At 37.2% G+C, this 25,719-nt stretch overlaps 1 protein-coding gene across 1 annotated transcript; it reads left to right on the forward strand.

Annotated features, from left to right (window-relative positions):
- Positions 1-92: 92 nt before the first annotated feature.
- On the forward strand, positions 93-25,469 carry CA3H2orf73 (chromosome A3 C2orf73 homolog). Its single transcript, XM_049650256.1, has 5 exons — positions 93-202; positions 4,266-4,479; positions 11,063-11,216; positions 24,018-24,133; positions 24,922-25,469. The coding sequence occupies exons 1-5, from the start codon at positions 177-179 to the stop codon at positions 25,288-25,290; spliced, it is 879 nt and encodes a 292-aa protein (XP_049506213.1). The 5' UTR covers positions 93-176; the 3' UTR covers positions 25,291-25,469.
- Positions 25,470-25,719: the final 250 nt, after the last annotated feature.

Raw genomic sequence — 25,719 nt, forward strand, 5'->3', positions numbered from 1 at the left:
GCGCGCTCCGGCTCCGCCCCCACGCCGCTTTCGGAGGCCTAGAGCCTGGAGGCCGCCGTCGCTTAGCAACGCGGGAGTCACAGTGGCGGCTCTCCACGCACCTCTTTCCTAGCAGGGCTTAGTGCCTGATCTTCGCGTGAGGCTCCTCGCTGCCTCGTGTCAGGCCGTGGGAGCCCATGGAGGGAAAGGAGGATAAGCGGCAGTAAGTGCTGGGGTTTGGTTTTCTATTTCCCCTTACAAAAAATATTTCCCTCCTTAGGGGACGGTGAAGTGAGACCCGAAGGGGGTGGGGGGGGGTGGTTCTCAGGCCATCAAAGCTTTTCCTCTTCCATCCCACCTCTCCTTTCTAGTAGTTGAGCGCTGACAGTGATACTTTTTAAAACACGCTGTTTACTGGGCACCCACTGTGTGTCAGGCACCTTACATGCATTACCTAGCCTAAAATTCTTCAAGTCCTGTCGAATCATCCACTCCTTCTCATACCCCACAACTAAATTATTAGCAAATTCTGTAGGCCTTATCTTTAAGATATATCCAGAATCCACCACCTCCACTATCATCCCCACCCTGGCCCAACTACTGCTAGCATCTCTTACCGGGATGTTGTAATGTCTCTGCTGCTCTCCTTGCCTCTGCAGCGTCCTCAACACAGTAGTCTGGTCTTTTTTACAACGCAAGTTAGATCACTCTTCTCCATTGGCCATTGCAGAATGAAAGCTAAGGCCTCTGCTGTAGCCTATGGGACCTGCACAACTGCCCCTCTTCCTTTATTTGGTCTTTTCTGCTGCTTATCCTCTGACTCCAGTCTGCTCCAGCACATAGGCCTCCATGCTGTCATCTGCAGTGATTCTCAAGTGTGGTCCTCCAGCCACATCAGCATCAACTGAGAAGCGATTAGAAATGCATATCCTAGGGGCACCTGGGTGGCTCAGTTGTTAAGCGTCTGACTTCGGCTCAGGTCATGATCTCAACCGTCTGTGAATTCGAGCTCCACATTGGGCTGTGTGCTGACAGCTCAGAGCCTGGAGCCTGCTTCGGATTCTGTGTCTCCCTCTCTCTCTGCCCCTCTCCTGCTCATGCTCTGTCTGTCTCAAAAATAAATAAAAACATTTAAAAACATTTTTTTAAAGTATATCCTTGCAGGCTCCCCACCACAGACTTACTGAATCTGAAATTTGGGGTTGAGCACAACAATCTGGATTTTAACAAGACCTCCAGGTGATTCTGATGTACCATAGATTCTGAAAACTATTGACCAAGGTGTTACAGCTTAATATGACATGGAGCCAGGAGTATTTGCTCTATGTTTGTCACTAAACAATGGTTCCCAAACTTTAACCTATATAAGAATCTCCTGGAGAGCTGGTTAAAACAGTTTCCCAGGAAACCTGCCTCAGGTTGGGATGGGGCCAGTGAATTTGTACTTCTAACAAGGTAACAATTTATGTCAATACAGCTACTCCTGAGACCACACTTCGAGAAGCACCACCTTCGAGAAGGACAGGTGCTTCTGCTGCAGTATTTTGGCAATTACATTTCACTCTGCTAGAATGCTCTTCCTCAAATATCCTCTTAGCTTGTTCCCCTCTTTCCTTTTTTCAGTTGCCACCTTCATAATGCAGCCTCCACCCTGTCTAAAAATGCAGGCTCTCTCCCACATACATACACTCCTTTTCCCCATTCCCTGCTTTATTGGTGTCCTTAGCACTTAATGCCATCTAAAAGACTGTATGTTTTACTTATTTGCTTTCTCATCTGCCTTCCCTCACTAGAATGTAAGCTCTGTGAGGGCAGGAAGTTTTGTTTTGTTATTCCTTTATCCTCGGTGCTGTGAACAGCACATAAGTCAATAAATACCTGTTGAAAGAATGACTTATTCAACGTTATTGTCACATCTCTCATAATAGGTATTCTTTCCCTTACCATGCAAATGAGGAAACCAAAGCTCAGATAGTAAATGGCAGAGTTGGGATTCCAACCCAGGTCTTTCTTCACTGCCCATTAGTGTTTTTGTGTTTCCTTCTGGTAAGAAATTACTACAAAATCATATAGTTCATGTTTATGTGTTAATCTATAGCTACTCACATCACAAATACTTTAATTGAACGAATGCATACATATGTAAGCATGTAGCCACAGTCCTTTGTTCAAGGACCTGATGGCAATACAGGTGTACTGCTGAGTTACAACCATGAGAAGCAGATAGAAAAAACTGACATCAGAAGTCTATAATAAATCAATCATGACCTTTAAACAAATACTTCTGTCTCTGGAAAGGTAATAGAAAAAGCCTTATAAATTATTTACACTTTATCAGTAATCAATTTTTCCAGACCCTTTAAAGAGGGCAATTTTTGTTGGGATTCAGGGAACTAGAATCCAAGGGTGCTGAATATTGTTTGTATGTGTATTGGAGTGGGGGTTGGGAGTATACAGCTACACTCAGCCAGACTGAAAAACAATTCCAGTTGGGGCGCCTGGGTGGCTCATTCGGTTAAGCATCGGACTCTTGGTTTTGGCTCAGGTCATGATCACTTGGTTCCTAGAATCAAGCCGAGTCAGGCTCTGAGCCTGCTTGGAATTCTATCTCCTTCTCTCTCTCTCAAAATAAATAAATAAACATCAAAAATAAAACAAAATACAGATGCACCAAAAATATGCAAATATTATCATGGCAGTCCATTTACCTGTGATGAACAGGATGCTTCCCCTCATAGGTGGCTATGTAATGATGAATGAAACAGTCTTTTCACCTTCATGGAGCTTACTGATTAGTAAAGGATATTTATAGTGCTTACCACAAACAAATAAAAATCTAGGTACATAAATTATAAATTGTGTTATGAAAGAAAGTACTAAAATAGAGACTACATAGGGCAGGAAGCAGGAAATCTAGGAAAATCCTCTGAGGAGATGGCTCATAAGCTGAGACCTGATTGATAATGGACCAGTCCTGCAGGGAGCTGGGAAAGAGTTGCCCAGGCAGAGGGGAGAGTGTGTGCAAATGCCCTGAGGGGGGAAAACTTGTGCTTCCAAGAACTGAAAGTAGGCGGCAGTCTGGAGAAGAGAGGGGAGAGAGGTCTGAGTGCCTTTGAAGAGATTAGTTGGGGAGCTGGGTCACATGGCCTCAGAGCTATGATAAGGAAGTAATATTCACTGTAAATGCAATGCAAAGCTATTTGGTGTTTTGTTTTTGTTTTTTAGTTTATTTATTTTTGAGAGAGAGAGAGAGACAGAGAGAGAGAATCCCAAGCAGGCTCTGCACTGTCAGCATGCAGCCCCACCCGGGGCTCAGTCCCACCAACTGTGAGGTCATAACCTGAGCTGAAATCAAGAGTCCGAGGTTCAACCAACTGAGCCACCCAAGTGCCTCTTCATCTGGGGATTTTAATTGAAAAGATGGACCCAGCCTTGGTTTGAAGTTAAGGTAGAGGTTATATTTTAAGGGCCAAGACTAAGCAGAATTACTGACTTTCTCTGTAAGTTTGGAATCCTATTTATTCATCTTCCATGGGTCAGGGCTTTGAGTTTAAATGCTTTTATGTAAAAAAGTATTCACATTCATCTATTTCATCCTTACCATTTATTTTCCCAGTATGTGAGATTTTAAATTACTGCCTTTTATAATGTCTATCACTCTTTATTTCAAAGGAGAAAAATTCTATAAATTCTTTCTAAACATTTTTTAACATTTAAAAATTCAATAACGTTCATTTTTTTGGTACCAGTGTAGTTATTAAAAGCAAAAAGTGATGAGATTGAATTGACTGATCTGATCTCTATACAGTGCTCTTTTCCTGAAAAGATAAATTATAGTGGTCGTTTGTAGCTTTTATAGGTTTGCCAAGTGAACTTTTAAAGTTAAAAAGCTGTCCTTGTCTGGGTAACTGATTTTTACTAAGTAACTTTTAAAGAAGATGAATTAAGATTAGCATGTAACTTAGCTACATGAATGAAACTGCAAACATGATCTGTAACGTTATCAAATCACTATTCATTCTTTACTCCAAGCAAATCCAAGTCTGTATGCTGCACTGGTATATTGTTATGAATAATCATTAATAACACAAATCCCTTTATCTCTTACATGAACTGAAATGAAAAGATACCCGTCCATATTTTAATACTCCCTTATAACTATTAATAAAACCTAAGTTGTCTTGACTGATACTCGAAATATATTTAAATTTTATTTTATACAGTTACGACACAGTATGGAAATGCTCACTGGGATAAATTATTTACTATTTAATTCTGTTTTTCAGACAGCATAAAAAAATAGAAGATGCTGGTATAGAGTATGTAACTGAAAAAAAAGAAGAAATCAAATATGACGAAAAACCCGGGAAAAGTGTACAACGTTCAAAACCATGTGTCGGGAGAGGACGTGTATATTATGCAAAATTCATTCATACAAATGCAAGAACATTGAATGAACCAGTTCCTTACATAGATCCCCAAAAAGGGCCAGAAAAACAGGTTGGATGGATGTTCCTTATATACAAATACAGATTTAGATTCAGAAGCTGTTTTGCAGGATAATTTAGTCACAGACTACGTAAAGGATGTGACATAGCTCAGACTAATACTTCTTATAATCCAGTAGTTAAAAGCAGTAACCTGGGACTATTCTTACAGCTAACTGTCACATACAAACAATATATAAATAAGGAAGGAATCCAAATAATTGTTTTTCTAGATTGGGTCAGATTATAGCTACTTAGTAGTGCTTGGCAGATACTGAAGAAATCGATAATATTGTATTTGTGTCACATATTCTAAGATAAAAATTTCCCATGATACTCTGTATAAAATAATAGCTACCATTTATTTAAAGTGTATGAAGTGCTAGGGATGAGCTAAGTGTTTATATAAATTATATAAGTTATATACTTTAATCTGTGTGATAGTTTCTAAGAGGTACTATTGGATAACATACCACAAAGAAGTAAATGAAGATATCTGAGATACATTACAATGTTACAGTTGTGTTTCTGACCCTGGACTGTTGGTTTAGTCAAAACACACTTTTATTCACTGTTATACTAAATATATTCCATTATCTTTTTTCTCTAAGTTAGGCTTGTTGAGGTATAATTTTTTGTATTAGTTTCTGTTACTGATGTTACAGATTACCACAAATTTAAACACTAGTTTAAAGCAACACCAGTTTATTCTCAACATTTCTTGAGCTCAGAAGTCCAAATTTAGTCTCATTGGCTATAAGCAGGGCCGGTTCCTTCTGGAAGACCTAAGGGAAAATCCAGTTCCTTGCCTTTTCCAGCTTCTAGAAGCTGCCTGCATTCCTTGGCTCATGGCCCCTTCCTCTTCAAAGCCAGTAGCATGACATCTTCAAATCTCTCTGATTCTCCTGCCTCCTTCTGCCAAAGATCCTTGTGATTGCATAGGGCCCACCTAGATAATCCTGGTAATGTCCTCTTCCCAAAATGTTTAATTTGGGAAAGCTAAACATCATACCTGCAAAGTTCCTTTTGTCATTTAAGTTTATATGCAGTTGTGATTTAACTTACAACTTAAATGGAGATTTCTTTTAATGACCTGTCTTCACCTCTGTAACATCAAATATTCTTGTCATAAAATACATGGCATGCCAGGACACTGTATGTGAATGGGAGATCTTCTTGGGGCAGGAATTTCTGTAGTCAAATATGCTTTAATGTCATGTACTAAATCTTTACATGGGCAGTTTTAAGGCTATTTTGTTTTATAAACAAGCAATTTGGGATTTAAAGATATTCATAGTCCAGGCCTACACTGGGGAAATAAGTCTAGTGCATAAATCCAGGTTAGTGAAGTTCCCATGTTTCTTACCAAGTTAATGAAAGACTCTCCTGAGCTTTTTTATTCAGGGCTGAATTAAAACCCAGCTGTTAACTGAACCCATCCTTACCTTGGAGGTACTAAGAAAAGAAGTCGGTTTGAGAAGAGAGATATAAAATGTAAAAATCTCAAAAATTAATCCAACTACTTTTCTCTTACTCCTAGTTTGTAGGTGTCTTGGAAGCTGCTGTCAAGATTGGGCAACAGAGCAGCAGAGTATTAGGATTCTTGTTATTTGGTGCTAAAGGCTACATGAGTCAGAGGCCTGTAAGAGAGGGTAGAGGTAGCGTTAAAGGAAGGAAGAGGATTCATAGGAAAGACTGCTCCTGGGTATGAGTGAGGAGGTACAAAGGAAGAATGAAGGTGTATCCCAGAATTAAGAGTGAATGTGATTTGGGCATGGAGTGAAGGCAATGGTCCTATTTAAAAAACAGAATAAGAACCTTAAGTGTACTCAATTCCACATACTTGAGTAATGCTCGTTTCACAGATCTGTACACTTTGTTCCTTTATTTAAGATGACAAGTTTCTTCTTAAAGGTTAGCTGTTTTTTGTTTGTTTTTAATTAACTGGTTCGTAGTAGTACTGGCTTTAAAACAAAGATGAAGAAAATAAAGTTGTCTAATGTTTAAATGGACTGCTGTCTTATGTATTTTGCTAAGATAATATCTTACGAACCTAACACCAGGTTGGTTGATTTTACTTATTTACAAGATATTTAAATGAAACAATCACACTGTTCGACCTAGGGACATAAAATTGGAGCTGCCAGAAAAAGTAAAAAGGAGCTGTGGCTCAATCACTTTCAAAGAAAACAGTTTGGTGGTCTTGTGTTTTTAAATATTGGTATTTTAGTGGCCCTTGGTAGCTCAGTCAGTTAAGCTTCCGACTTCGGCTCAGGTCATGATCTCACAGTTCTTGAGTTCGAGCCCCACGTCGGGCTCTGTGCTGACAGCTAACAGCCTGGAGCCTGCTTCAGATTCTGTGTCTCCCTCTCTGTCTTTCCCTCCCCCCACTCACACTCTGTCTCTGTCTCTCAAAAGATAAACATTAAAAATATATGTATTGGTATTTTAAGAGATTATGCTAGTTATTATTTTCAAAGTGTATGTTTCAGAGCATTAGCCCTGCCTATGTACTCAACAAAATAAAATTCCAAAGTCAAATACATTTTGGAAAAGCTGAATTTTTAGATCTTAAAACTTTACAAATCACATTTGTACATAAAGGCTCTAAGAAATCCTGTGATAAACTTATTTAACTTTACTTCTCCCAATATTTCCCTAATTTATCTAACTTTGGAATCTTGTATATAACACCTATTAATACGCTAACAGAACTGGTATCCCAAAAACACAATTCAGGAATAACTTTTATCGGTGACATGACCTGCTTAAAAAGAGGTATTGTCAGCACTCCGGGTCTCCACAGCAAAATGGAGAAGAACATAGCTACGGTGTAACTCCCAGTGTTTCCCATAGCGCTTCATTTTGTTAAAGCCATTGAACTCTACCAAGAAAGCGTGTGATTCTCTAAAAGCTGCTGTCAGAAGTCTGCATTTCCCTAGGAACCCATGAAGCGCGATTTTGTGATCTCTTATGAGCAGCCATCTTTGCCACACTGCTGCTGTGGAGGTCTGCTCCCCACCTCTTGCATTCTCTTAACCGGCTTCTCCAGGGTGCCCCGATTGCTTTTACTGCTTCTTCCCCAAAGATTCTCCCTTAATTTCCCAAAGAATGAAAAGTAATTAGTGTCTCCTAATGCACTTCTGAAGGCTTAGGGATAGCAGTAATATAACAAAGATTGTCCCACATTGGTTTCCAAGGTGGCTAAGGAGCTCACAGTGTAATGGCCAACAGGCCTTCCAGGGGTGGGGATTAATGGGAGCCCTCTCCTCAGGAATCTCCAGATGTCTCCTTACCATGGAGCTCCAATGACTGTGATCCTGGGGTGGCAAAGGAGGCAGGCCTTGGGCTAGAAGGGAAGACATCCTCCTTTCTCTGTATTCAAAGTTTTTTTTTTTTTTTTTTTTTTTTTTTTTTTTTTAAAATTTATTTTTGAGACAGAGTGTATTCAAAGTTTTGAACTGACAGCAGCTATCCTGTTAGGCAAAACCCCTTCCGCAATCCACAAAAGATGGACTGACCCCTGAAGTTCAGACAAAGCAATCACAGTAGAGGATTTTTCCTGGTTTGCCTTGTTTCATCATAAATAACTCATGTCAACCCCTCACCATCCATTTCAAGTGATGGTCCACAGAGCAGTAAATTTTTATTAGTCTTTTACTTCAGCGTGAGGCAAAGGGGGGAAAAAAAACAAGCTTCCACCTATCCCTTTAATCTTATAATCTCTTATGAGCAAATGTTGGACCAAAATGGTATGCACATGTGCATGGGCCCATACACACTCTCTCTCTTCCAGGAACAAACCAGACTTTTCAGGCAAAGGGCAGGCTCTCCAGAAATAGAAAAGAGAAAAACAGCATTTTTTTGAACTGTAGGATTTCCTTCTGCTGAAGTGAAGATTCATCCAATTTATGACACTAATCAGAATACCTCCACCAACTCTGAGGTCTTCAAATCATCAGTCACACTTTGGAAGCCATTGTTCATTCTTTGCTTTATATTTTGTGAAACTAAAGAGACCATTTTGGCAAAGTTCTAAAGTTCATGCTTTAAGGAGAACTTTTGCATTATACTCTTGTTCAAGAAATGATTGAATGCTTCCAGGCATGTCCTAGCAGTTTGTTTTTCCCAGAGTCAGTTATCCAGTAACCTGGGTATTAGTAAAATAAATCCCTGATCAACAAAAGAAGATAATACACAGTGTGCTCCTTAAAACCTTTTTACAGAAGATCTTTCTCAAGATACTTACTTAAAATCTCTTTATTATTACATTGTCACTTCTCAAATAAGTTAGGTAGGTGTGTGCTTATCTGGCTTTGCATGCTACAGCTTTTTTTTTTTTTTTTTTTTTAGAGCGAGAGAGAGGGAGCGCATTAGAGTGCACGTGCAATGGAGGGGCAGAGGGAGAATCTTAAGCAGGTTCCATTCTCAGCACAGAGCCCTATGCAGGGCTTGATCCCACGACCCTCGGATCATGACCCATGCCAAAATCAAGAGTTGCACACTCTACTGACTGAGCCACCCAGGCACCCCTCTACAGAAGATTTGATAAAGCAGTGTAGCACAGAAGTTAGAGGCATGCAGAGATGGGGGCAGGGGTCTGACTTGGACAGCTGTGCTGCCTGCTAGGGATACACTTTGGGGAAGTTAATCTCCCAAAAGTTTTCTCATCTGTAAAGTGGGTATATCTACTTGCAGAATCATGACAAGGCTAAGGGAGAGAAGGCCTATAAATTTTAGACCTCGGGGCATAATAAGCACTATGATAATTGTGCAGTGGAGGAGGGCTGCAAGAAGCAGGCATTCTGACAACAGTTAGATGTGACTATTTTCAGCCAGATAGTGAGAAGACACCATCTGTTTAGTAATCTGTTCTAGAATTCCCAGGATCGACATCAAGTAGTCTTAATTTTGATAATTCACCTTTCAGCTCTTTCTGAAAAATGAGGTATTAGCCCATCTCTCCTAGTCTCCAAAATTCCCTACTTCCTAAATTTCTTTGATCTCTGCAATCTTATTCATTACCCCTGGTTACAATTTGTTATTGGCCTAAAAACCGGCACTCATTTAAAGTTGCCAAGGGAGGTCTAGCTCTCTCTTTAATTAGTCAGGGCTCAGTTCCCTCTTAGGTCCCCGTTCATCCTGTCTTTTTCAGTTTGAGGATAATTCACTTAACGAAGAACCTAAAGTTGAGTAGCTCTGACTTTCAGCTCTGAACTGTGTACTCTTCTCCAAATTCTTAGTCCTTCTGTGATTTTTTTGATGTAACAGATTTTTTTCTCACAGAAAACCCTATTTTTTGCTGCCTTTAGCATATTTCATGAATTTCTTCTATCTAAGCTTCTTGACAATCTCCTGACAAGTTGACTCCATGAAATTATTATTTTTTAAAATTTGATACTGTGTACCTCTTTTACACATGCCTGTCTTTTTAGAAACTAAGCTGGGAGCTGACTCCCTATGGAGCCAGATAGATGTTTTCAAATGCCTCTTACTTTTTATATCAATGTAGCTTCAATTGCACTGTCAGAATTTTACTTATTTGAATCTCATATTCATCCCCCTTGAATCATATTTTTAAAGCCTCTGACTATAACATCATGGTTGATTTTTTAAAAGCCTGATCTCTTTCCTCAAAGCCCAAGGTAGGTGTCTGATTATACCCAAAGTTACTTTTGTTGTCTAATAATATCCAAGAACTCCTGGTTGTCACAGTTGTTTTCTCTCAAGGTTGTCTCGGGCCTAACTGATCAACTAGATTTAAAAAATACATATTTAGTTAGCATTAAGTGGAGTAACGGTTCCCCTCACTGTTTTCACAACTTCTAAGAGATCAGATTGTAATATGTACTAATGGAGAATCGATCAATTCTCCCTTTCCTGGGTACCTAAGGCAGGTTTTACCATCAAAGATTCAGTAACATTGGAGGTATTTTTCCTTTGAACAAAGTTTTTTTCAAACTGAGGCATTAGTGAATTATAAATCAATGTGGGTTGCAACTAGCATTGTGAAATGAAATAGAAGAGACAAACGATAAAATAGAGAAATAGTCAAGCATATAGTAAGAATAAGTGTTGTCTTGTAAAACTTAGTTTTATGTATGTGTATGCATTGTGTGCTCTTATATGATATGAGGTATATTTCATGCTGTTGATCACAGACTAAAAACTATGAAAACCACCATCTTAGATGATAATACATTATTTGTACTTTCATAATGAAAAGTATAGAACATAATTTTTAGATTAAATCATATATACACATGTATATACATATATATAATAAAATGGTAGTACAACATATAGAAATATAACTACTTGGTTGATTTTTACCACTCCATCTGTTGATAGAAAGTACCTTAAGAATTTAGTAGCTATATTTTAGCTAAAAGTACATGATAATTCACTTTTAAGTACCATTTAAAAATTTAAGTCCTTGAAAAAATATACTTATTCCTAGATTTCAGAATTCCATTTCGTACTAGAATATCCAAAAGCTTATTGGATTGAATTACTAAATTTTCACAGATATCAAGCAGCACATGAAAATGTTCTACAGTATCCAATTTTGTGTTTCCAATTTTTTTCCCTTAAAGGGTGACTGGTGGTCGCACAGTAAAGGAATGGAACACCCCTTCCAACCACCTTATGACACTAAGAGCACCCAGAGGAGTGACTTTCAAAAACCAACATGTCCATTGGTTTTGCCAGTCAAACACAGCAAGTTGCAAAAGCCTTCTTGTGGAATAGGTAAGGTTAGCTATGATAAAACCTCTTTCCCACTCTCTGAGGTTATTCCGCTCTCAAATTAAAATGCATTACATATACTGGCACCTCCTGAACAAAACTAAATGAAAGAAAAACCCAACACGTGTAGAGATGACTGCTGTGGAGGCAAAAACTAAATTTATAAAGTTGAACAGATCTTTTTAAACCACAGAACTCTTAAAACTCTTATTGTAAACATAAGCATAATGCATTCATTCCAAGAAAAAGAATAAAGAATGCTATGTTTTCCCCACTTACTGACCACCTCACTCTTTTTCCAAGAGATTATTTCACAGGACTAGTATCCCACCACACATTGTAGGAAATACTATTAACATGGACCACTAAAACATTGTCAGATATAAAAGTTATTTACCTGACAGTATCATAACAATAACCTAAATCTTTCACATTTAGTCAAGTGGTATCTGTTTCCTACCATATGTCTTAGTCATCTCTACTGCTGAAGTAGATTTAGTAAATGTTAAAGAAATGCAAGACCAAGTCAAAACAATATAAAAGTTCATAAGCTAAACTTCAAATAATTTTCTGAACATGACAGTAGACAACAAAGGATTACTTTTAGTAGTCAACAGGCCTATTTTAGCCTCTGTGATCTGGCCAGTGTAGTTAAGATACAAAGGGCAGATAGACTGAAGGTCAGGATATTGGAAAATAGTCATATTCAGCATGATTTCCACCTCAAGGATGGTAGTTAATGGAGAGAACTGTTAGATAATCTGTAACATGGTCTGTCCTTTAGAAAGGTAATGAAGTTTTCACTTGTGATTCAAGATGGCAGACTGAACACAAAAATCTAAGTCTCCCACCTCCCAAGAGTCTATTCAATGACAACAAAGCAATCAACCCATAAAGATGAAGAGAATGGAAAGAAGAACTTTCTGTGGTGTGGGAAGGAATGAAAACTTGCTGATAGATTAAAGAGAGCAAAGAAGCAATAGCTTAGAAAATATAGAGGGAAATGCAGCAAAGAGCCAATCTGCCTGACAAAACCCCAAAGTAGCTGTAGGCTCAGTCAACAGGCATAGCAAAAGGCAAGAATGAAGGGGGAAGGGGACAGTCCAAGGGTTACTTAAAAGTCTATCTTTTATTTATTTATTTTTTAAAAATTTAAATGTTTTTATTTATTTTTGAGAAGAGACAGAGCATGAGTGGGAGAGGAGCAGAGAGAGAGAGGGAGACACAGAATCCGAAGCAGGCTCCGAGGATCTGTGCTATCTGCACAGAGCTGACGCGGGGCTCAAATCCACAAACTGTGAGATCATGACCTGAGCCTAAGTTGGATACTTAATCAACTCAGCCATCCAGGAACCCCAAAAGTCTGTCTTTTAAATAACCACTCCAGTCGTGAACACTCTTCTCTATGCCAACATTAAGACTAGTTGAGCCCAATGTCTAAGCCAGATGTCAACTACCACACCAGTTATTTTTTTTGTAATTCAAGTTGATCTCCTATCCTAGTCTTAGTTTAAGAATGGACAGCCAAAGTACAATTATGCAAAATTATTCTTTTAATGTTTACAGGGTAAAGTCAAGGAATTATCACAGAGCATAAAACAACCACAGCAACAACAACAAAATAAGAAAAATATGAGAGAATAAAAGTAAAATGGAGTATCAGTCTGGGAGGTCCAACTTTTCTGGAGCTCCAGAAAAGCAAAGAATAAAAAATGAAAGTGGAGATGATTATCAACACATAACATTCATTGAGTACATCCTATTTGCCAGGCACTTTATGGAACTTTCTAAATATTTCCTCATTCAATTCTCATACCAGCCCTCTGGAATATATTAGTATGGTAATATTATTAATACTCTCAATTTTCAGAGAAGAAAGCAAGCACAGGGTTTAGATAAATTGTCGAAGGTTACATAGCAAATAACTGCTATTTGAACTCAATTTGGAATTCAATTTGGACTCAATAGGAAAATTTCCCCATATAAAAGAGAGGCATTGGAAGAGTCTAGAAAGTGCTTCCAAGTATGAAGAGGAAAAAGATACAAACTATACACCGTTATGAAATTGAAAAGCAACAACTATAAAAAGAAGATTCTATCCATTCCCATAAAGAGAAAGAAAAATAAGTCACCATCTAAGAAATAAGTATGGAATTAAGCAGCACTGATGCAAAAGCACAGCAGAATTTAGGTCTTCAAAGTTTTCAGGGGAAAAGATTTTTTTCCTTAGGAAAGAGGATTTATTTCACACTGATACTACAACCATTCTTTTTCAAGTGGCACCAGGTATTGAACGCACTGAGAAAGAAATGTAGTCCTAGCTCAATGTTTGGCCCTTAAGTGAACAAAATTCACATAATTATATCATAAACACTATTTCATAGTTTTCAGCTTTTAGCATCATATAGACAGAATATGGAAATACTAAATGTGGTTACAGAACAGAATTGTGTTATTAGCCTTACCAAGAAAAGCACATATCCAGTTGATAGAAGATGGGAAGTATAAGAGAAAGGTGTTAATATCTTATTTAACATGAGTATTCAAGATACTATCCTAAACGGGTGAATCAAGGAACAGAAGCTTAAGGTTGAAGTCAAAAGAACTAGAACAAATTTATCTCTCTAGCTCTGGCCTTTCTGCTGAACTTTGAACTCCTATCTAGCCACCCACCTAACATCCTTTCTTGGATAGCTCATCTCCTTTCAAACTTACGATGGCTAGAATAGAATCATTCATTTTCTCCCTTCAAACCTATCTTTTCAATAAATCCCACTTCTATTCCCCCTCAAGTTTTGATAACCTAGGAGTCATCCCCAAACTCTCTACTCTCTCTATCCAATCCATCAGCAAATCTTGACACCTCTATCTCCAAAATACACTCCAAATCTTCTTACCAATGTCGTACAGCTTCTGTTTCCCTGCTTCCTCTCTTTCTCCTCCAAAATGTTTTCCACACCATTGTTAGAAGGATCTTTTAAAAACACTCATGATATCACTTTCCTCCCTTAGATCCTCCAGTTACTTCTCATGGTTTGTAGAATCAATTTCAAATTCCTCACCATGGCCTACCTGTCAGTCTAATCTATGGAATCAGTCTGTCTCCTATTGCTCATGACATCATGATGGGGGATTTTGAGAAGGGGCATGTAACTCAGGCCAAGGAGGCAGAAAATGCTCTCTAAAAGTCATGGTTGTTTCTAAACCAATTTATGCCTGTGTACTTGTTATTGTATTTCCATAATTTAATATTCTTATAAATCAAAATCTGAGTACTAGAAGACTTTCTATAAAACACTCAAAGTTGAATACTTTGGAAAGCCTTGCCAAAAGGTCCCTAACTTTTGCAAGTGCTAATTAGGTGTAGACAAAATCACTATAAATAAGAGGAGCTGGAGTGAATTTTTTAAAATCTTAAAGGATTCTGTACACATTTCATTTCAAATGTGTCTTTAACTTTCCAATCTGTTTTAAAGAAACAAACTAGAAAGGATATATTAGCGATGTGGTTTGTGACAGAAACACAAAGTTCAATTCCAGTCAATGGATACTTCTGCAAAGGAAATGCATTGGCATTCCAACAAAAATGTGGTGAATGAACTGGTGAGAATAACTAGTATCTAAGTTTGGTATTTATAATTTTCTAGGAGTCTTTGTTTTAACTTTTTTGGTTAAGTAACCAGTCAAGTCCTGTTCTTTCTCATAAGGAGTGGTTGCTTCTACTCTGGTTCAGTATGGGACATGGTAGAAGATGTCACCAGAGAGCTAGGCTTTGTTCTAGAATGACCAGGCAAGGCCCAGCCATTTCATAAGAGATGCCCCCAATGTCAGTACCTGTGGTTCTGTTCTGCCAAGCCAGTCTATTTTCCCAGAGTGGAATCCTCCAAATCTCTCCCTGGAGAGGGGAACAAAAAATCTGGAAATTTCTCAGATAGTCCTTTCTTTGCAACTTCACCTTGTACCACATCCCGTGATCCCTGCCCTTGAAATATCTAATACCTGCATTTTCTGAGCCTTACTGGGACCCCACCCCATCCCCATAAGTACTTAGTTTCCAGCTTTTTGTGGTCTACTCAAGTTAATTGCCACTTAACCATCTGCTTTCCGGCTTCCAAATTTAAGATCTTTGTTCTTCTTTGGTTCTCTTTTTTTTGAAGGATTGAAGCTCTTTAAATGTCTCTACTATCATTGTACTGGTGTTTGGGGAGGAAATAGGGGGAAATGCACATTTTGAATTTGCCATGTTTAACTGGAAATTATGGTCACTTTATCATCATCCAACAGTCACTCTCTTAGAATTTAATACTGATTTAGCACTTACAGTGGTTTAATTGTAGACTCATTACTTAAATTTCATCATTTTATTTACTCAGTTCATGAAGTGGGAATAATAATCCCTACTTTGCAGGATTGTTATGAGAAATAAAAATATGTGAAGCGCCTACCACAACGTACTATGTGCTATGTTGGTACATACTAGACAACAAAGGAAGCTATTTCTATTATTAATTTTGCATTGTACTAAGTTATGTGTTTAGTTGGAATTTAGCTTTGAAAACAGGTGTGGAAGTCTCTCTTTTCCCTTTCCCCACCCTCCCTCTCCCTTCACCACCCCCCTCCTTCTCCTCATTCTTCTGTTTCTCAGTTCTTTTATTGGTATTTCTCATTGCCAAATTCTTTACTGTTTCCCAGATCATAGTACGATACCCAGACACAACAAATGTTTACTGATTAATGATAATTACATACTATTCAACAGATTAAACTAAAGACATACTGTAATTTAAACTAACATACACACTATAATATAGGCCTGCAATTTATTCATATTTTAGATGGTGTTTGGGTACTAGTGAAAAGGGTTTTTAAAAGAAACTATTTTAGTTTAGCATTTTAAAATGTGTATATATACCAGTTTGTATAATCCAGATTTGCATATATATACGTATATATATGCATGTATATATATGCATATATATATGTATATATAAACGCATACAGACATAGAAAGTGTGTATGTAAACATGCATAATACCAATTAAAAGTCATCTCCTGGTCATTCTGTTCCATCAGCCCACTTAATTACGCTTGGTCTTTGGCATTTCAGCAATGTCATCTTGTGCTGATAATGAAAGTGCCCTTTATTCTTGTACTACCACACAATTTCCTGGCCGCCATCCATGGTCATTTCAACAAATGGCTATGCTCCATCATATCTGAGTCCCTGTAAGAATAAGTGTTCACTTTGGGTTTTTTGTAATAAAACTTTATAAATTGGAAGGCTGATATAATTTGTGAAGGAAGTCATTTACACTTAAATGAAACTTTGGCTGTTTATCAACCGTTTGCTATTTTAATGTTTTTCTTAATTGAAATTCAGATTATTATTAAAAATAATTTTCTAAAGTAGGATTTATTTTGTGTTGCTTTATTTGTCCCAAGGTGTAGCTTAATGATTTCTTGCCATAGATACATTCAAGTTTTTTTCACTGTATTTTGAACATCTATAGTGTTATTTTTTACATTAATAATATTTTTATATAAGATCAAAATAAATACCATTTAGAAGAATGGAGTTACTGATAGAAAAATATTACTGATGAATGTTTTTTAAGCAGACACAAAAAGTTAAGATTTCTCAAAGTAAAAGCTGCTACATTCCTACCAATACAAGGATTAAGTTGTGTGTTTGAATAAATCCTGGCTTTGTTGATAAAATATAGACGGCTAGACACCAACTTGTTTTGTGGATCCTTGTTTAGAAATTTTCTATTTTAATTAGATCAAGTTTCCAAGAAACAGAGAGGGGATTTCAAACATTCTTCATGGACTTTGCCTTATGTTTCGTAATCCTCATATAACAAGGCTTCTTTTAAGTAATTACTTTGGGTTCAATTTGAATTCTGAAGTAGAATAACCACTAAGAACTTGAATATCTTCTCTGATGTTTTCCTACTTAGATGTTCTTTACTATTGTTGGTTTGTTTAAAAGTCTCATATATATGCATAAATGCATATGGTAGTTATGTCTAATTTTAATAGATATAACGTCTGGGTAAGGAATTTCTCTGATAGCTCAGATTCCTTTCCTCTCCCTTTATTTATTAGTCCCCATAAAGAAGTGTTTTTTTTTTTTAAGTTGTTATTTTTGAGATTCTGAGAGGTTCTAGATCACTACTTAAAAGATAAGTCATTATAATTGACTTAATTGACTTCCTTCTGAAGTATTTCTGTTGCTTAATTGCATAACAAGTCACCCCCAAATTTAGTTGTCTCAGACAACCATCATTTTATTTACTCATGATTCTGTAATCTGGGCTAGGCTCAGCTGGGCAATTCTTTGGCTCATCTTGGTGGTGGGCACTGCTGTGGCTGCATTAAGTTGGCAGGTCATCTAAGGACTAGATTCAGTTAGGAGGCTGGAATGACCAGGCCTCTCTTTCTACATGTGGTCTCTCCATGTGGGTTCTCCAGTAGGGTAGCTGAACTTCTTACATAGCAGCTCAAGGTTTTCAAAAATGCAGAAACAGAAGCTGAAAGGCTTTCTTAAGGTTTAAGCCTAGAACTGACAGAGTGTTACTTTTGCCACGTCCTGCTGGTTAAACCTAATCTCAAGTCCAGCCCACATCCACAAGAAGGGGACTGTACCAGGATATGAGTAATGGGAGACCAATAAACTATGGCTATCTATATAACAGACCACCACAACATCCCTAAATTGTTCTTCCCATGATAGTGTAGGAGTAGCCAACTCTTCACTCTTCTTTTGTCAGAAAATGTCTTTAAATTGCCCTCACTCTAATGAGCGAAAGTAGAGCTGGGTATACAATTTTGGGTTTGTGGTTATTTACCTTTTGTACTTGGAGGATATTATTCCATTGTCTTCTGGATCCTATTGTTACATCAAATCTGCAGGAAATCCAGTTGTTAATCCTTTGAGAGTAATATGTTTCAGGATAAGATTTTTAATATTTAAAAGGGGACTTTGTATATAGAAAGAGTTATTTATAGTTACTTATGATTTAAATTAATATCCCAGATTTAATATTACAAATGAAAAATATTTCTTTCCTTAAGCCTTTAATTTTTAAATATTGTTTCGCTGTCATTGCAAGGCTCTTTGTTTTTAAGGGTTCTGTAGAGGTGGGGAGAGAAGCACGAAAACTGGGTAAGTTAAAATGTCACTTTTCTTAAATAAATACTCCTTGGGTTGTTGTGAGCTTTTGGTTAATATCTAGAGTTTTTTCATCTTAAGTTATTTATTTATTTTGAGAGAGAGAGAGTGCATGCAGGGGAGGGGTGGAGAGATTGAATCCCAAGCAGGTTCTGCACTGTCAGTGCAGAGTCTGTTGCGGGGCTCAAACCCACGAACCATGAGATCATGACCTCAGCTGAAATCCAGAGTCAGAAGCTTAACCAACTGAGCCACACAGATGCCCATAATTTCCAGAGTTCTGAGAAGTTTATTTTGATTCTTTTTGTCAGAATTCTCATTGCTATTATGGAGGAGCAGCTTTTCAAAGGCTCTTATTCTGCCATTCCCACTGATGTCCTATACCTTTCAGTGTTTGGGTTAAAAATGTTTCCACTATTTATTATTTTTGTCTGGCATGCTGTTCACTGAACAGGAGTCCTAAACCTTGATGTAATCAAGTTTTATCAACTTTTCACCTCTGGATTGTGCATTGGGTATTTATGAAGAGTTTTCCTATCTTTAAGTCACAAAAATATTCTACATTTTCTTCCTTGCTTTTATAATTTTACCTTCCATAAGTATGTCTTTAATCCTAGAGTCTGTCTTTATGTTAAAAATGTTAAACAGTGTTAAATAGAGGAGATATTCTATTTTTCTCCATGGAGAAGTATCCTGGATGCCATCTACTAAGCAATCCATGTTTTCCTTGTTGCTTTGGACTTCCTTACTTGTATGTTACGGTTCTCTTATGGGTCTGCCTCTGAGCTCTCCATTATGTTCCTTTGGTTAAGTTTTAGGACTTGGATCAGTACTAATGTATTTTAATTTTCTGAATTTTTAGCTTGTCTTAATATATGATCAGGAAAATACCCATTCTTTGCTTTTCCTTTTCAAAATTGACCTATTTATGGACTTTTATTTTTCCATTTAAACTTTGGATTTTATGACATTCTTCAAACTATCCAGGTAGAATTTTGATTGGGTTGTGTTGACATTATAGAGTAATTTAGGAAAATGGTCACATTTATAGTAACCTACTATCTCATCCTATCTAACAGAATGGGAAAGTCTATTCAGACTTTCTAAAAAAAATTTTTTTAATGTTTATTTATTTTTGAGAGAGAGAGAGAGGATGCACAAGCAGGGGAGGAGCAGAAAGAGAGGGAGACACAGACTCCAAAGCAGGCTCCAGGCTCTGAGCTGTCAGCACAAAGCCCCATGCAGGGCTTGAACTCACGAACTGTGAGATCATGACCTGAGCCGAAGTTGGACACTTAACCAACTGAGCCACCCAGGCACCCCTATTCAGTTCTATTTTTATGTCTTTAAGAGAGTTAAATTTTTTTCTCTGTGGATGTCTTGCAAGTTAGTTGTTAGTTTCTAAAACCTTGATATTGTTCAGTTTTTGTTCCCACAGAGAACATATTTTTTGTTTTCTTATCTAGTAGATTATGGTTTTGATTTTTATACACTTAACTGCTTACCTTCCCATATTCTTACTCTCATACTTTGTTGATTCTAGTGGTTTATCTATTCAGGTAATCATGTTACCTACAAATAATGATAGTTTTTACTCTTCTTTTGCAATCATTTTACTACTTTTTTCATATATATATATATATATATATATATATATATATATATAAAATATTCTCCAGTATCTCCATTAATATGTTAATAAACAGTAGAATTTTAGTTCTGAGTTGTTATGGGTATACTTATTTTTTTTGTTATTTAGTCCATGTCTTTTTAAAGAAATAAAAAAACTTGTTATTTTCTTCTATCTTATGTACTCTCCTTGATTTATTTCTATTCTTAGTTGAGTTGTTCTTCCTCTTGGAATTTTTTGAGGTTGATCTGTTTTATGGGGAAATAGTCTGAGGACTTACTTGCCTCCCAATATTTTTTTATTTTGGCTTCACAGTTGAATGACTGGTTGGTTGGATATAAAAATTCTAGGCTTGAAATTCTTTTCCCTTTAACATTTTAAAAATATTAATTATTATCTTGTGTCCAAGATTGTTGCTGTGAATTTTAATATAGATCTGCTTTTTCCTCCTTTGTAAGTAATCTACTTCTCTTTTTCAAAGCATTTAGAATTTTCTTTGCCCCAGATAACCTTATATTTCTCTATAAAGGGTCTTGGATGTGAGTTTTTCCTTATGTACCCTACAGGATTGGGAGGAGAGTGAGGCAAATGAGAGACCCAGGGAGCAAAACTTGATGAGGGACTCAGTCCCAGGACTATGCAAATGCCTCCTTCAATTTTACATCCCATGGGTCTCACTTGCCTCAACTTACTCCTGGACCTGCCACCCTGCTTGGTAATTTGTGAGCCCTTTCAACCTGAGGTCTTTGGTCTTTCTTTAATTCTTGGATATTTATCATTTTTTAAAAATAGGCTCCAATGTGGGGCTTGAACTCATGACCTGAGATCAAGAGTCACATGCTGCACTGACTGAGCCATCCAGGTACCCCTATCATCATTATTTCTTTAACCATTTCCTTCCCTCTGTTTCTTTACTTAGGTCTCCTGAATTCTACCATCCATTCTTTTATATTTTAATTTCTTTATCCTTTGCTGCTACCTTTGGGAGAGTTTGTCTTTCTAGTTCATGAGTCTTTATTGATCACATCTTTTTTAATTTAGCTATTACATTTTCTTTGATTTCTGATATTTACATGATTCTTTTTATTGACCTCTTCTTGCTTCATATTAATAATACCTTCTGTGTCTTTGAGGATATTTTTTATGCTTATTTTAAATTCTTGGAGAACCAGTTCCAATTACTCTGCCTCACATAATATATGTTTTAAATTTTGTTGTCTTTCTTTATAGTGTCTGTCTAGTTTATCTTAGGTCATGTTCCTCAAGGGGTCAACAGCCCTGTGCGGGGAAAGTCTAAGGACTAGGGTCTGGCTTTGTGTGCCTCCCAGTGAATTTAAAGGAAAGAAAAGGAGGGTGAAGCTGGAGAGTGTCAGACCCCATAAAACCAATTTTGACCATTTCCATTTGCTGTCCCTGTACTGGGCCAGTTCTCTAGTCAGAACACCACACCTCCCCCCCTTACTTTAAACTCTTATAAAGAGGCATCACAAGAAAAGACAATCTCTTAATGTTTTCAACCCTACCAGTACTGATGGTTTCTGGGGAATGGTAGCAGAACAAACGCCTAAGAGGACAGCATGCACCCATTTTCGTCAGCTCCTTACCTGGAGGGATTTCTGTCCTGTTCGAATGTTACTAAGTTGACAACAGATGGCTAGGTAGTTGCCACCAGTTTCTTGCCCCTGAGGCAAGCAATGATCTTCCCAAGGCAATGTGGGGGGAAGTCAAGAGCAGGTTTTGAGACCTCTTCCCCACTTATTCTCTCTTACCCAAACCTGACCTTCCTACCATCCAGCCCAAGCTGCCACCAACCCTTCACACCAGTCCACTAAAGCCTTTGGGTTTCTCAGAGTTGATAGTTCATCAGTCCTGCTTCTTCTCCCTTTCATGGTTTCCTCTTTCATCAAGATGCAAGACCCTCTCTAATTTGATCCAGCATCTTTCAGTTCTGGAATCATATTATTATCTGCATTTTAGAGAGGAGAGAATTGAATTTCAGTGAAGGTAAGTGATTTGTACACCACTAGGAAATGTGGTAGGGCTAGAATTTAAGAACATGTCTATCATATCCCAAAGCCCATGCTTTGGACACTCCATTAACCCCACCTGATGAATCACTGAATTTAGAGCTGTTTCATTTTTTTCAAGAAGTTATCAAACTATGTTTCTAAAAACACTAATGTTCTGTGAGCTGGACCATGGCATTCACCCAAAACCTGGTAGTCTTTTCCCAACTGGTAGAAAAAAAAATATGTGTAAGTTATGGTTAGAATTTTCTCAATGTCATAGTTGCCCACACATTTTTAATAACTCTTTGGCACCTGCTGTTCCTTAGTGCACTAACAAATCCTAAAAAAAAAAGGTAATGATTAAGAAGAAATGCATTTTGAGTAACTTACTTCAATTAAAAATCAAGAAAATTGGGGCACCTGGCTGGCTCAGTGGGTTGAGCATCTGACTTTTGATTTCAGCTCAAGATGTGATTTCATGGTTCATGGGATTAAGCCCTGCATTGGGCTCTGTGCTGACAGTGGGGAGCCTGCTTGGGATTCTTTCTCTCCCTCACTCTCTGCTCCTCCCCATTCATGCTCTCTCTCTCTCTCTCTCTCTCTCTCAAAACTAAACTTAAAAAAAAAAGAAATCAAGAAAATATTATCAGTTAGCAGTTTTTCCCTGGTAATGAGGAAAGATTGCCATTTCATATAATGTAATATGTAAATACTTAAAGACTCCTCATTCCTGCTAGTAAAGTTAGTTTATATCAATGTCTGAATTCTGAATTGAATTCATGAATGCTTAATAAGTATGAATTTACTAACATATTTCTCCTTCTTATATATTCTCCCTAATTTTAAAGGCAAGATTTTTAAAAAATTAAATTTCATTTTTTAACAGTTAACACACATGCATATGATACAAAATTCAAATAGCACAAAAGTATATACAGTGAAAGTGAATCCCCATCTGTCCCCGAGTCACCTAATTCCCTCCCCCTGTAGCTATCACTTTATCAGTTTCTTGAATGTTATTCCAGAGATGTGGTAGGTGTACATAGACTCTTATGTATCAATTTTTTATAAAAGGGAGAAATTTTTAATTTTTCCTTGACATAATTTTACCTCACTAAACTGAGAGTTGCTGTGACCCTTTTATAACCTTGTGTGCTAAAAGTAAAAATAAAATGAATTTTAAGAGTTATTAAAAATGTAAAATAGAGAGAGAACCCCCTATATACCATTCACCCAGCTAGAAAGATTATTTAAAAGTGATTTTTAAAAGGTTTAACACTCTTACAAGTTTTCAGAATGTCTGTCAATGGGAAATGAAAAGAATCACGTGTTCAGCTACCACTACAGCAGCCCTGGGGTTTTCCAGTTCATTCTGTTAGTGCTAAGTTGGGAACAACAACTGCATAAATTTCTCATAGCCTTTCCAGTAGTAAAAATATAAGTTGACAAATGATTTGTACTTACACTTTTCCTAAAATTTTGGTTGGTATCTGGGCAAGAAGCATATCTAAAAGACTTTTTTTTTTAAGTTTTATTTATTTACTTTGGCGGGGGAGGGGCAGAGAGCAAGGGAGAGAGAGAGAATTCCAGGCAGGTTCTGCACTTCAGCGCAGATCCAAATGTGGGTCTTGAACTCACAAACCATGAGATCATGACCTGAGCTGAAGTCAGATGCTTAACTGACTGAGTCACCCAAGGGCCCCTCTAACAGACTTTCAAAGCCATTATTGCATTAATATTAGTTTTAGAATTTTAGTAGTAATATTTAATATTAGTTTTAGAATTTAATAATTCACATATGGGGTAAGTTGATTGTTTTGATTTGGTTCTTTTCATGGAGAAAGGATGATGCATCCATTATATTTATCCATACCTAAAAGAATTTACTTTTATTACAATTGTTGATAAAGCATGATTATGAATATTGATTATATTTCCACATACAAATCTAATTTTTGTCCTGACTTCACACAATCTTTTTTTTCGCTCAGTTCCACTTGCCTCTCCTGAAGCATCAGCAGAACTTCAAAAGAATTTTATAGAACACATCTCTTATTTACATCAATACGATTCTAGGAAAAGTCCCAATGAGCCCATCCCGGGAAAGGTGAGTATTCAGAATCAATTATTTAATATTTTAGGATGGGACAGATTTATGGCAGAATGTTAAGCCTTCTCAAGTCATAACCATCTTTCTAAAAGTCTATTTAAACAAACTAGCATGGCTGATAGGATAAGATCTCAACAACATGCCATGGTTAAAACTAAGGAATGATGTCAGAATTTTGGATCACAGTCTTTGGAGTTTGGTTTAAATTATTGTAATCATTCACTTGAGGTAATATCAAAGCAGTTTGATATGCTTTTGGATATGCTCATGTGGGTGTGGCAGGGGAATGCATGTAAGATTTACAAAGCCAAACAGCAATGTAATAGTTGCTGGATTTTTTTCCAACTGCAAATGTTTGTTTTCATATTTCACCTTAAGTCTTTTGTTGAAAACTAACAGGCATTTGGGATACAGTCACAAACCCTTAGGTCTATGAACCACAAGTTGCCCTATAGAGCAAGAAATGAATTTGATATGACTGGTCTTAAACAATCCAACTGATAGAACTGTTGAGAATGAGAAATGAGATTCTGCTTCTTTGACTTTCTGTGTTTCCTTTCTCGTTTATTTTCTGGCATGCCCTATGTTATAAGTGATTTAAAAGTTTCACTAATAATGATTATGCCGCTGTCTTGGGTTTTGGAGTCAAGTGACAGCCAATGAAGAGGCAGAGAAAGAAGTACCTGCCTTGCCAGGACTTGAGCTAACACATGAACTGAGTTCCCAGCTGCATCTTCCAGCAACTTGCGTGCCCTGGTTAATGTCAACTTTGTTTTCCTTTCCAGCGACATGGAGCTTTTGTGCAGACAGAGATAAAACCAGGGAGTAGGCCAATAGTTCCTACGGGAACAGAGGTATTACAGAACGCTCCGGGGTCATGCTCATCAGAACAGTCCAAAAAAACAGAGAAAGGAAACTCAGCGGAAAGCAAAATGATCTCACCAGGTCTCTGCCGACAAAATTCCCCAGAGCTGTTAGAGACTGAAACTCACTTATCAGAAACAGACGTCAGAGGGGCAGCCAAGGCATGCCCCAGAAGTCCTGAGAGAAGAGAGAAGCCTGCAGACACCTTCCAAATAACTGCAGTAAATGCTCTTCTCCCCAGGCATGATCCTTTAAATCCACCAATAAAAAGCCAGAATAAATCAGGATAAATTACCTTCTTCAGATGAAAATCTAATCCTTGGAATGTAGACAAATTTCAGAATCACCATACAAGCCCTCACAGTTGCTTTTTCTGTTATCAATAAACTAAAGAAATTCAATTCACATAAATGGGAAAATGAAAAAAAAAGACAATTAAAATACACCAGAATTTAAGAGTGGTCTCTAATGAGTGGTGGGCTATGAGACATATTTTTGTGCTATATTATTTATAAACAAAACAATTTTGGTTTGCATAAAAATGAACATAACTGACAAATATAATACTTTTAGAGGAGAGGCCCTATGAGATAGTCATTCTCTGGGATCAAAGCAGGGTTGGATTTTGGTTCCACCATGTATGACTTGTGTGACCTTGGGTGAATTACTTAACCTCTCTAGGCTTCAGTTTCCTTGTCTGTAAAATCAGGATAATAGCA

This window comes from Panthera uncia (genome assembly GCF_023721935.1).
Source record: "Panthera uncia isolate 11264 chromosome A3 unlocalized genomic scaffold, Puncia_PCG_1.0 HiC_scaffold_11, whole genome shotgun sequence".
NCBI classification, from domain to species: Eukaryota; Metazoa; Chordata; class Mammalia; order Carnivora; family Felidae; genus Panthera; species Panthera uncia.

Bases quoted from the DNA above. Each gene is read 5' to 3' on its own strand.
- CA3H2orf73 (XM_049650256.1), top strand. From the start codon at position 177: ATGGAGGGAAAGGAGGATAAGCGGCA. The intron at 4,480-11,062 runs GTTGGATGGATG...TTTCCCTTAAAG, and splicing joins AAAAAGGGCCAGAAAAACAG to GGTGACTGGTGGTCGCACAG. The intron at 24,134-24,921 runs GTGAGTATTCAG...TTTCCTTTCCAG, and splicing joins ATGAGCCCATCCCGGGAAAG to CGACATGGAGCTTTTGTGCA.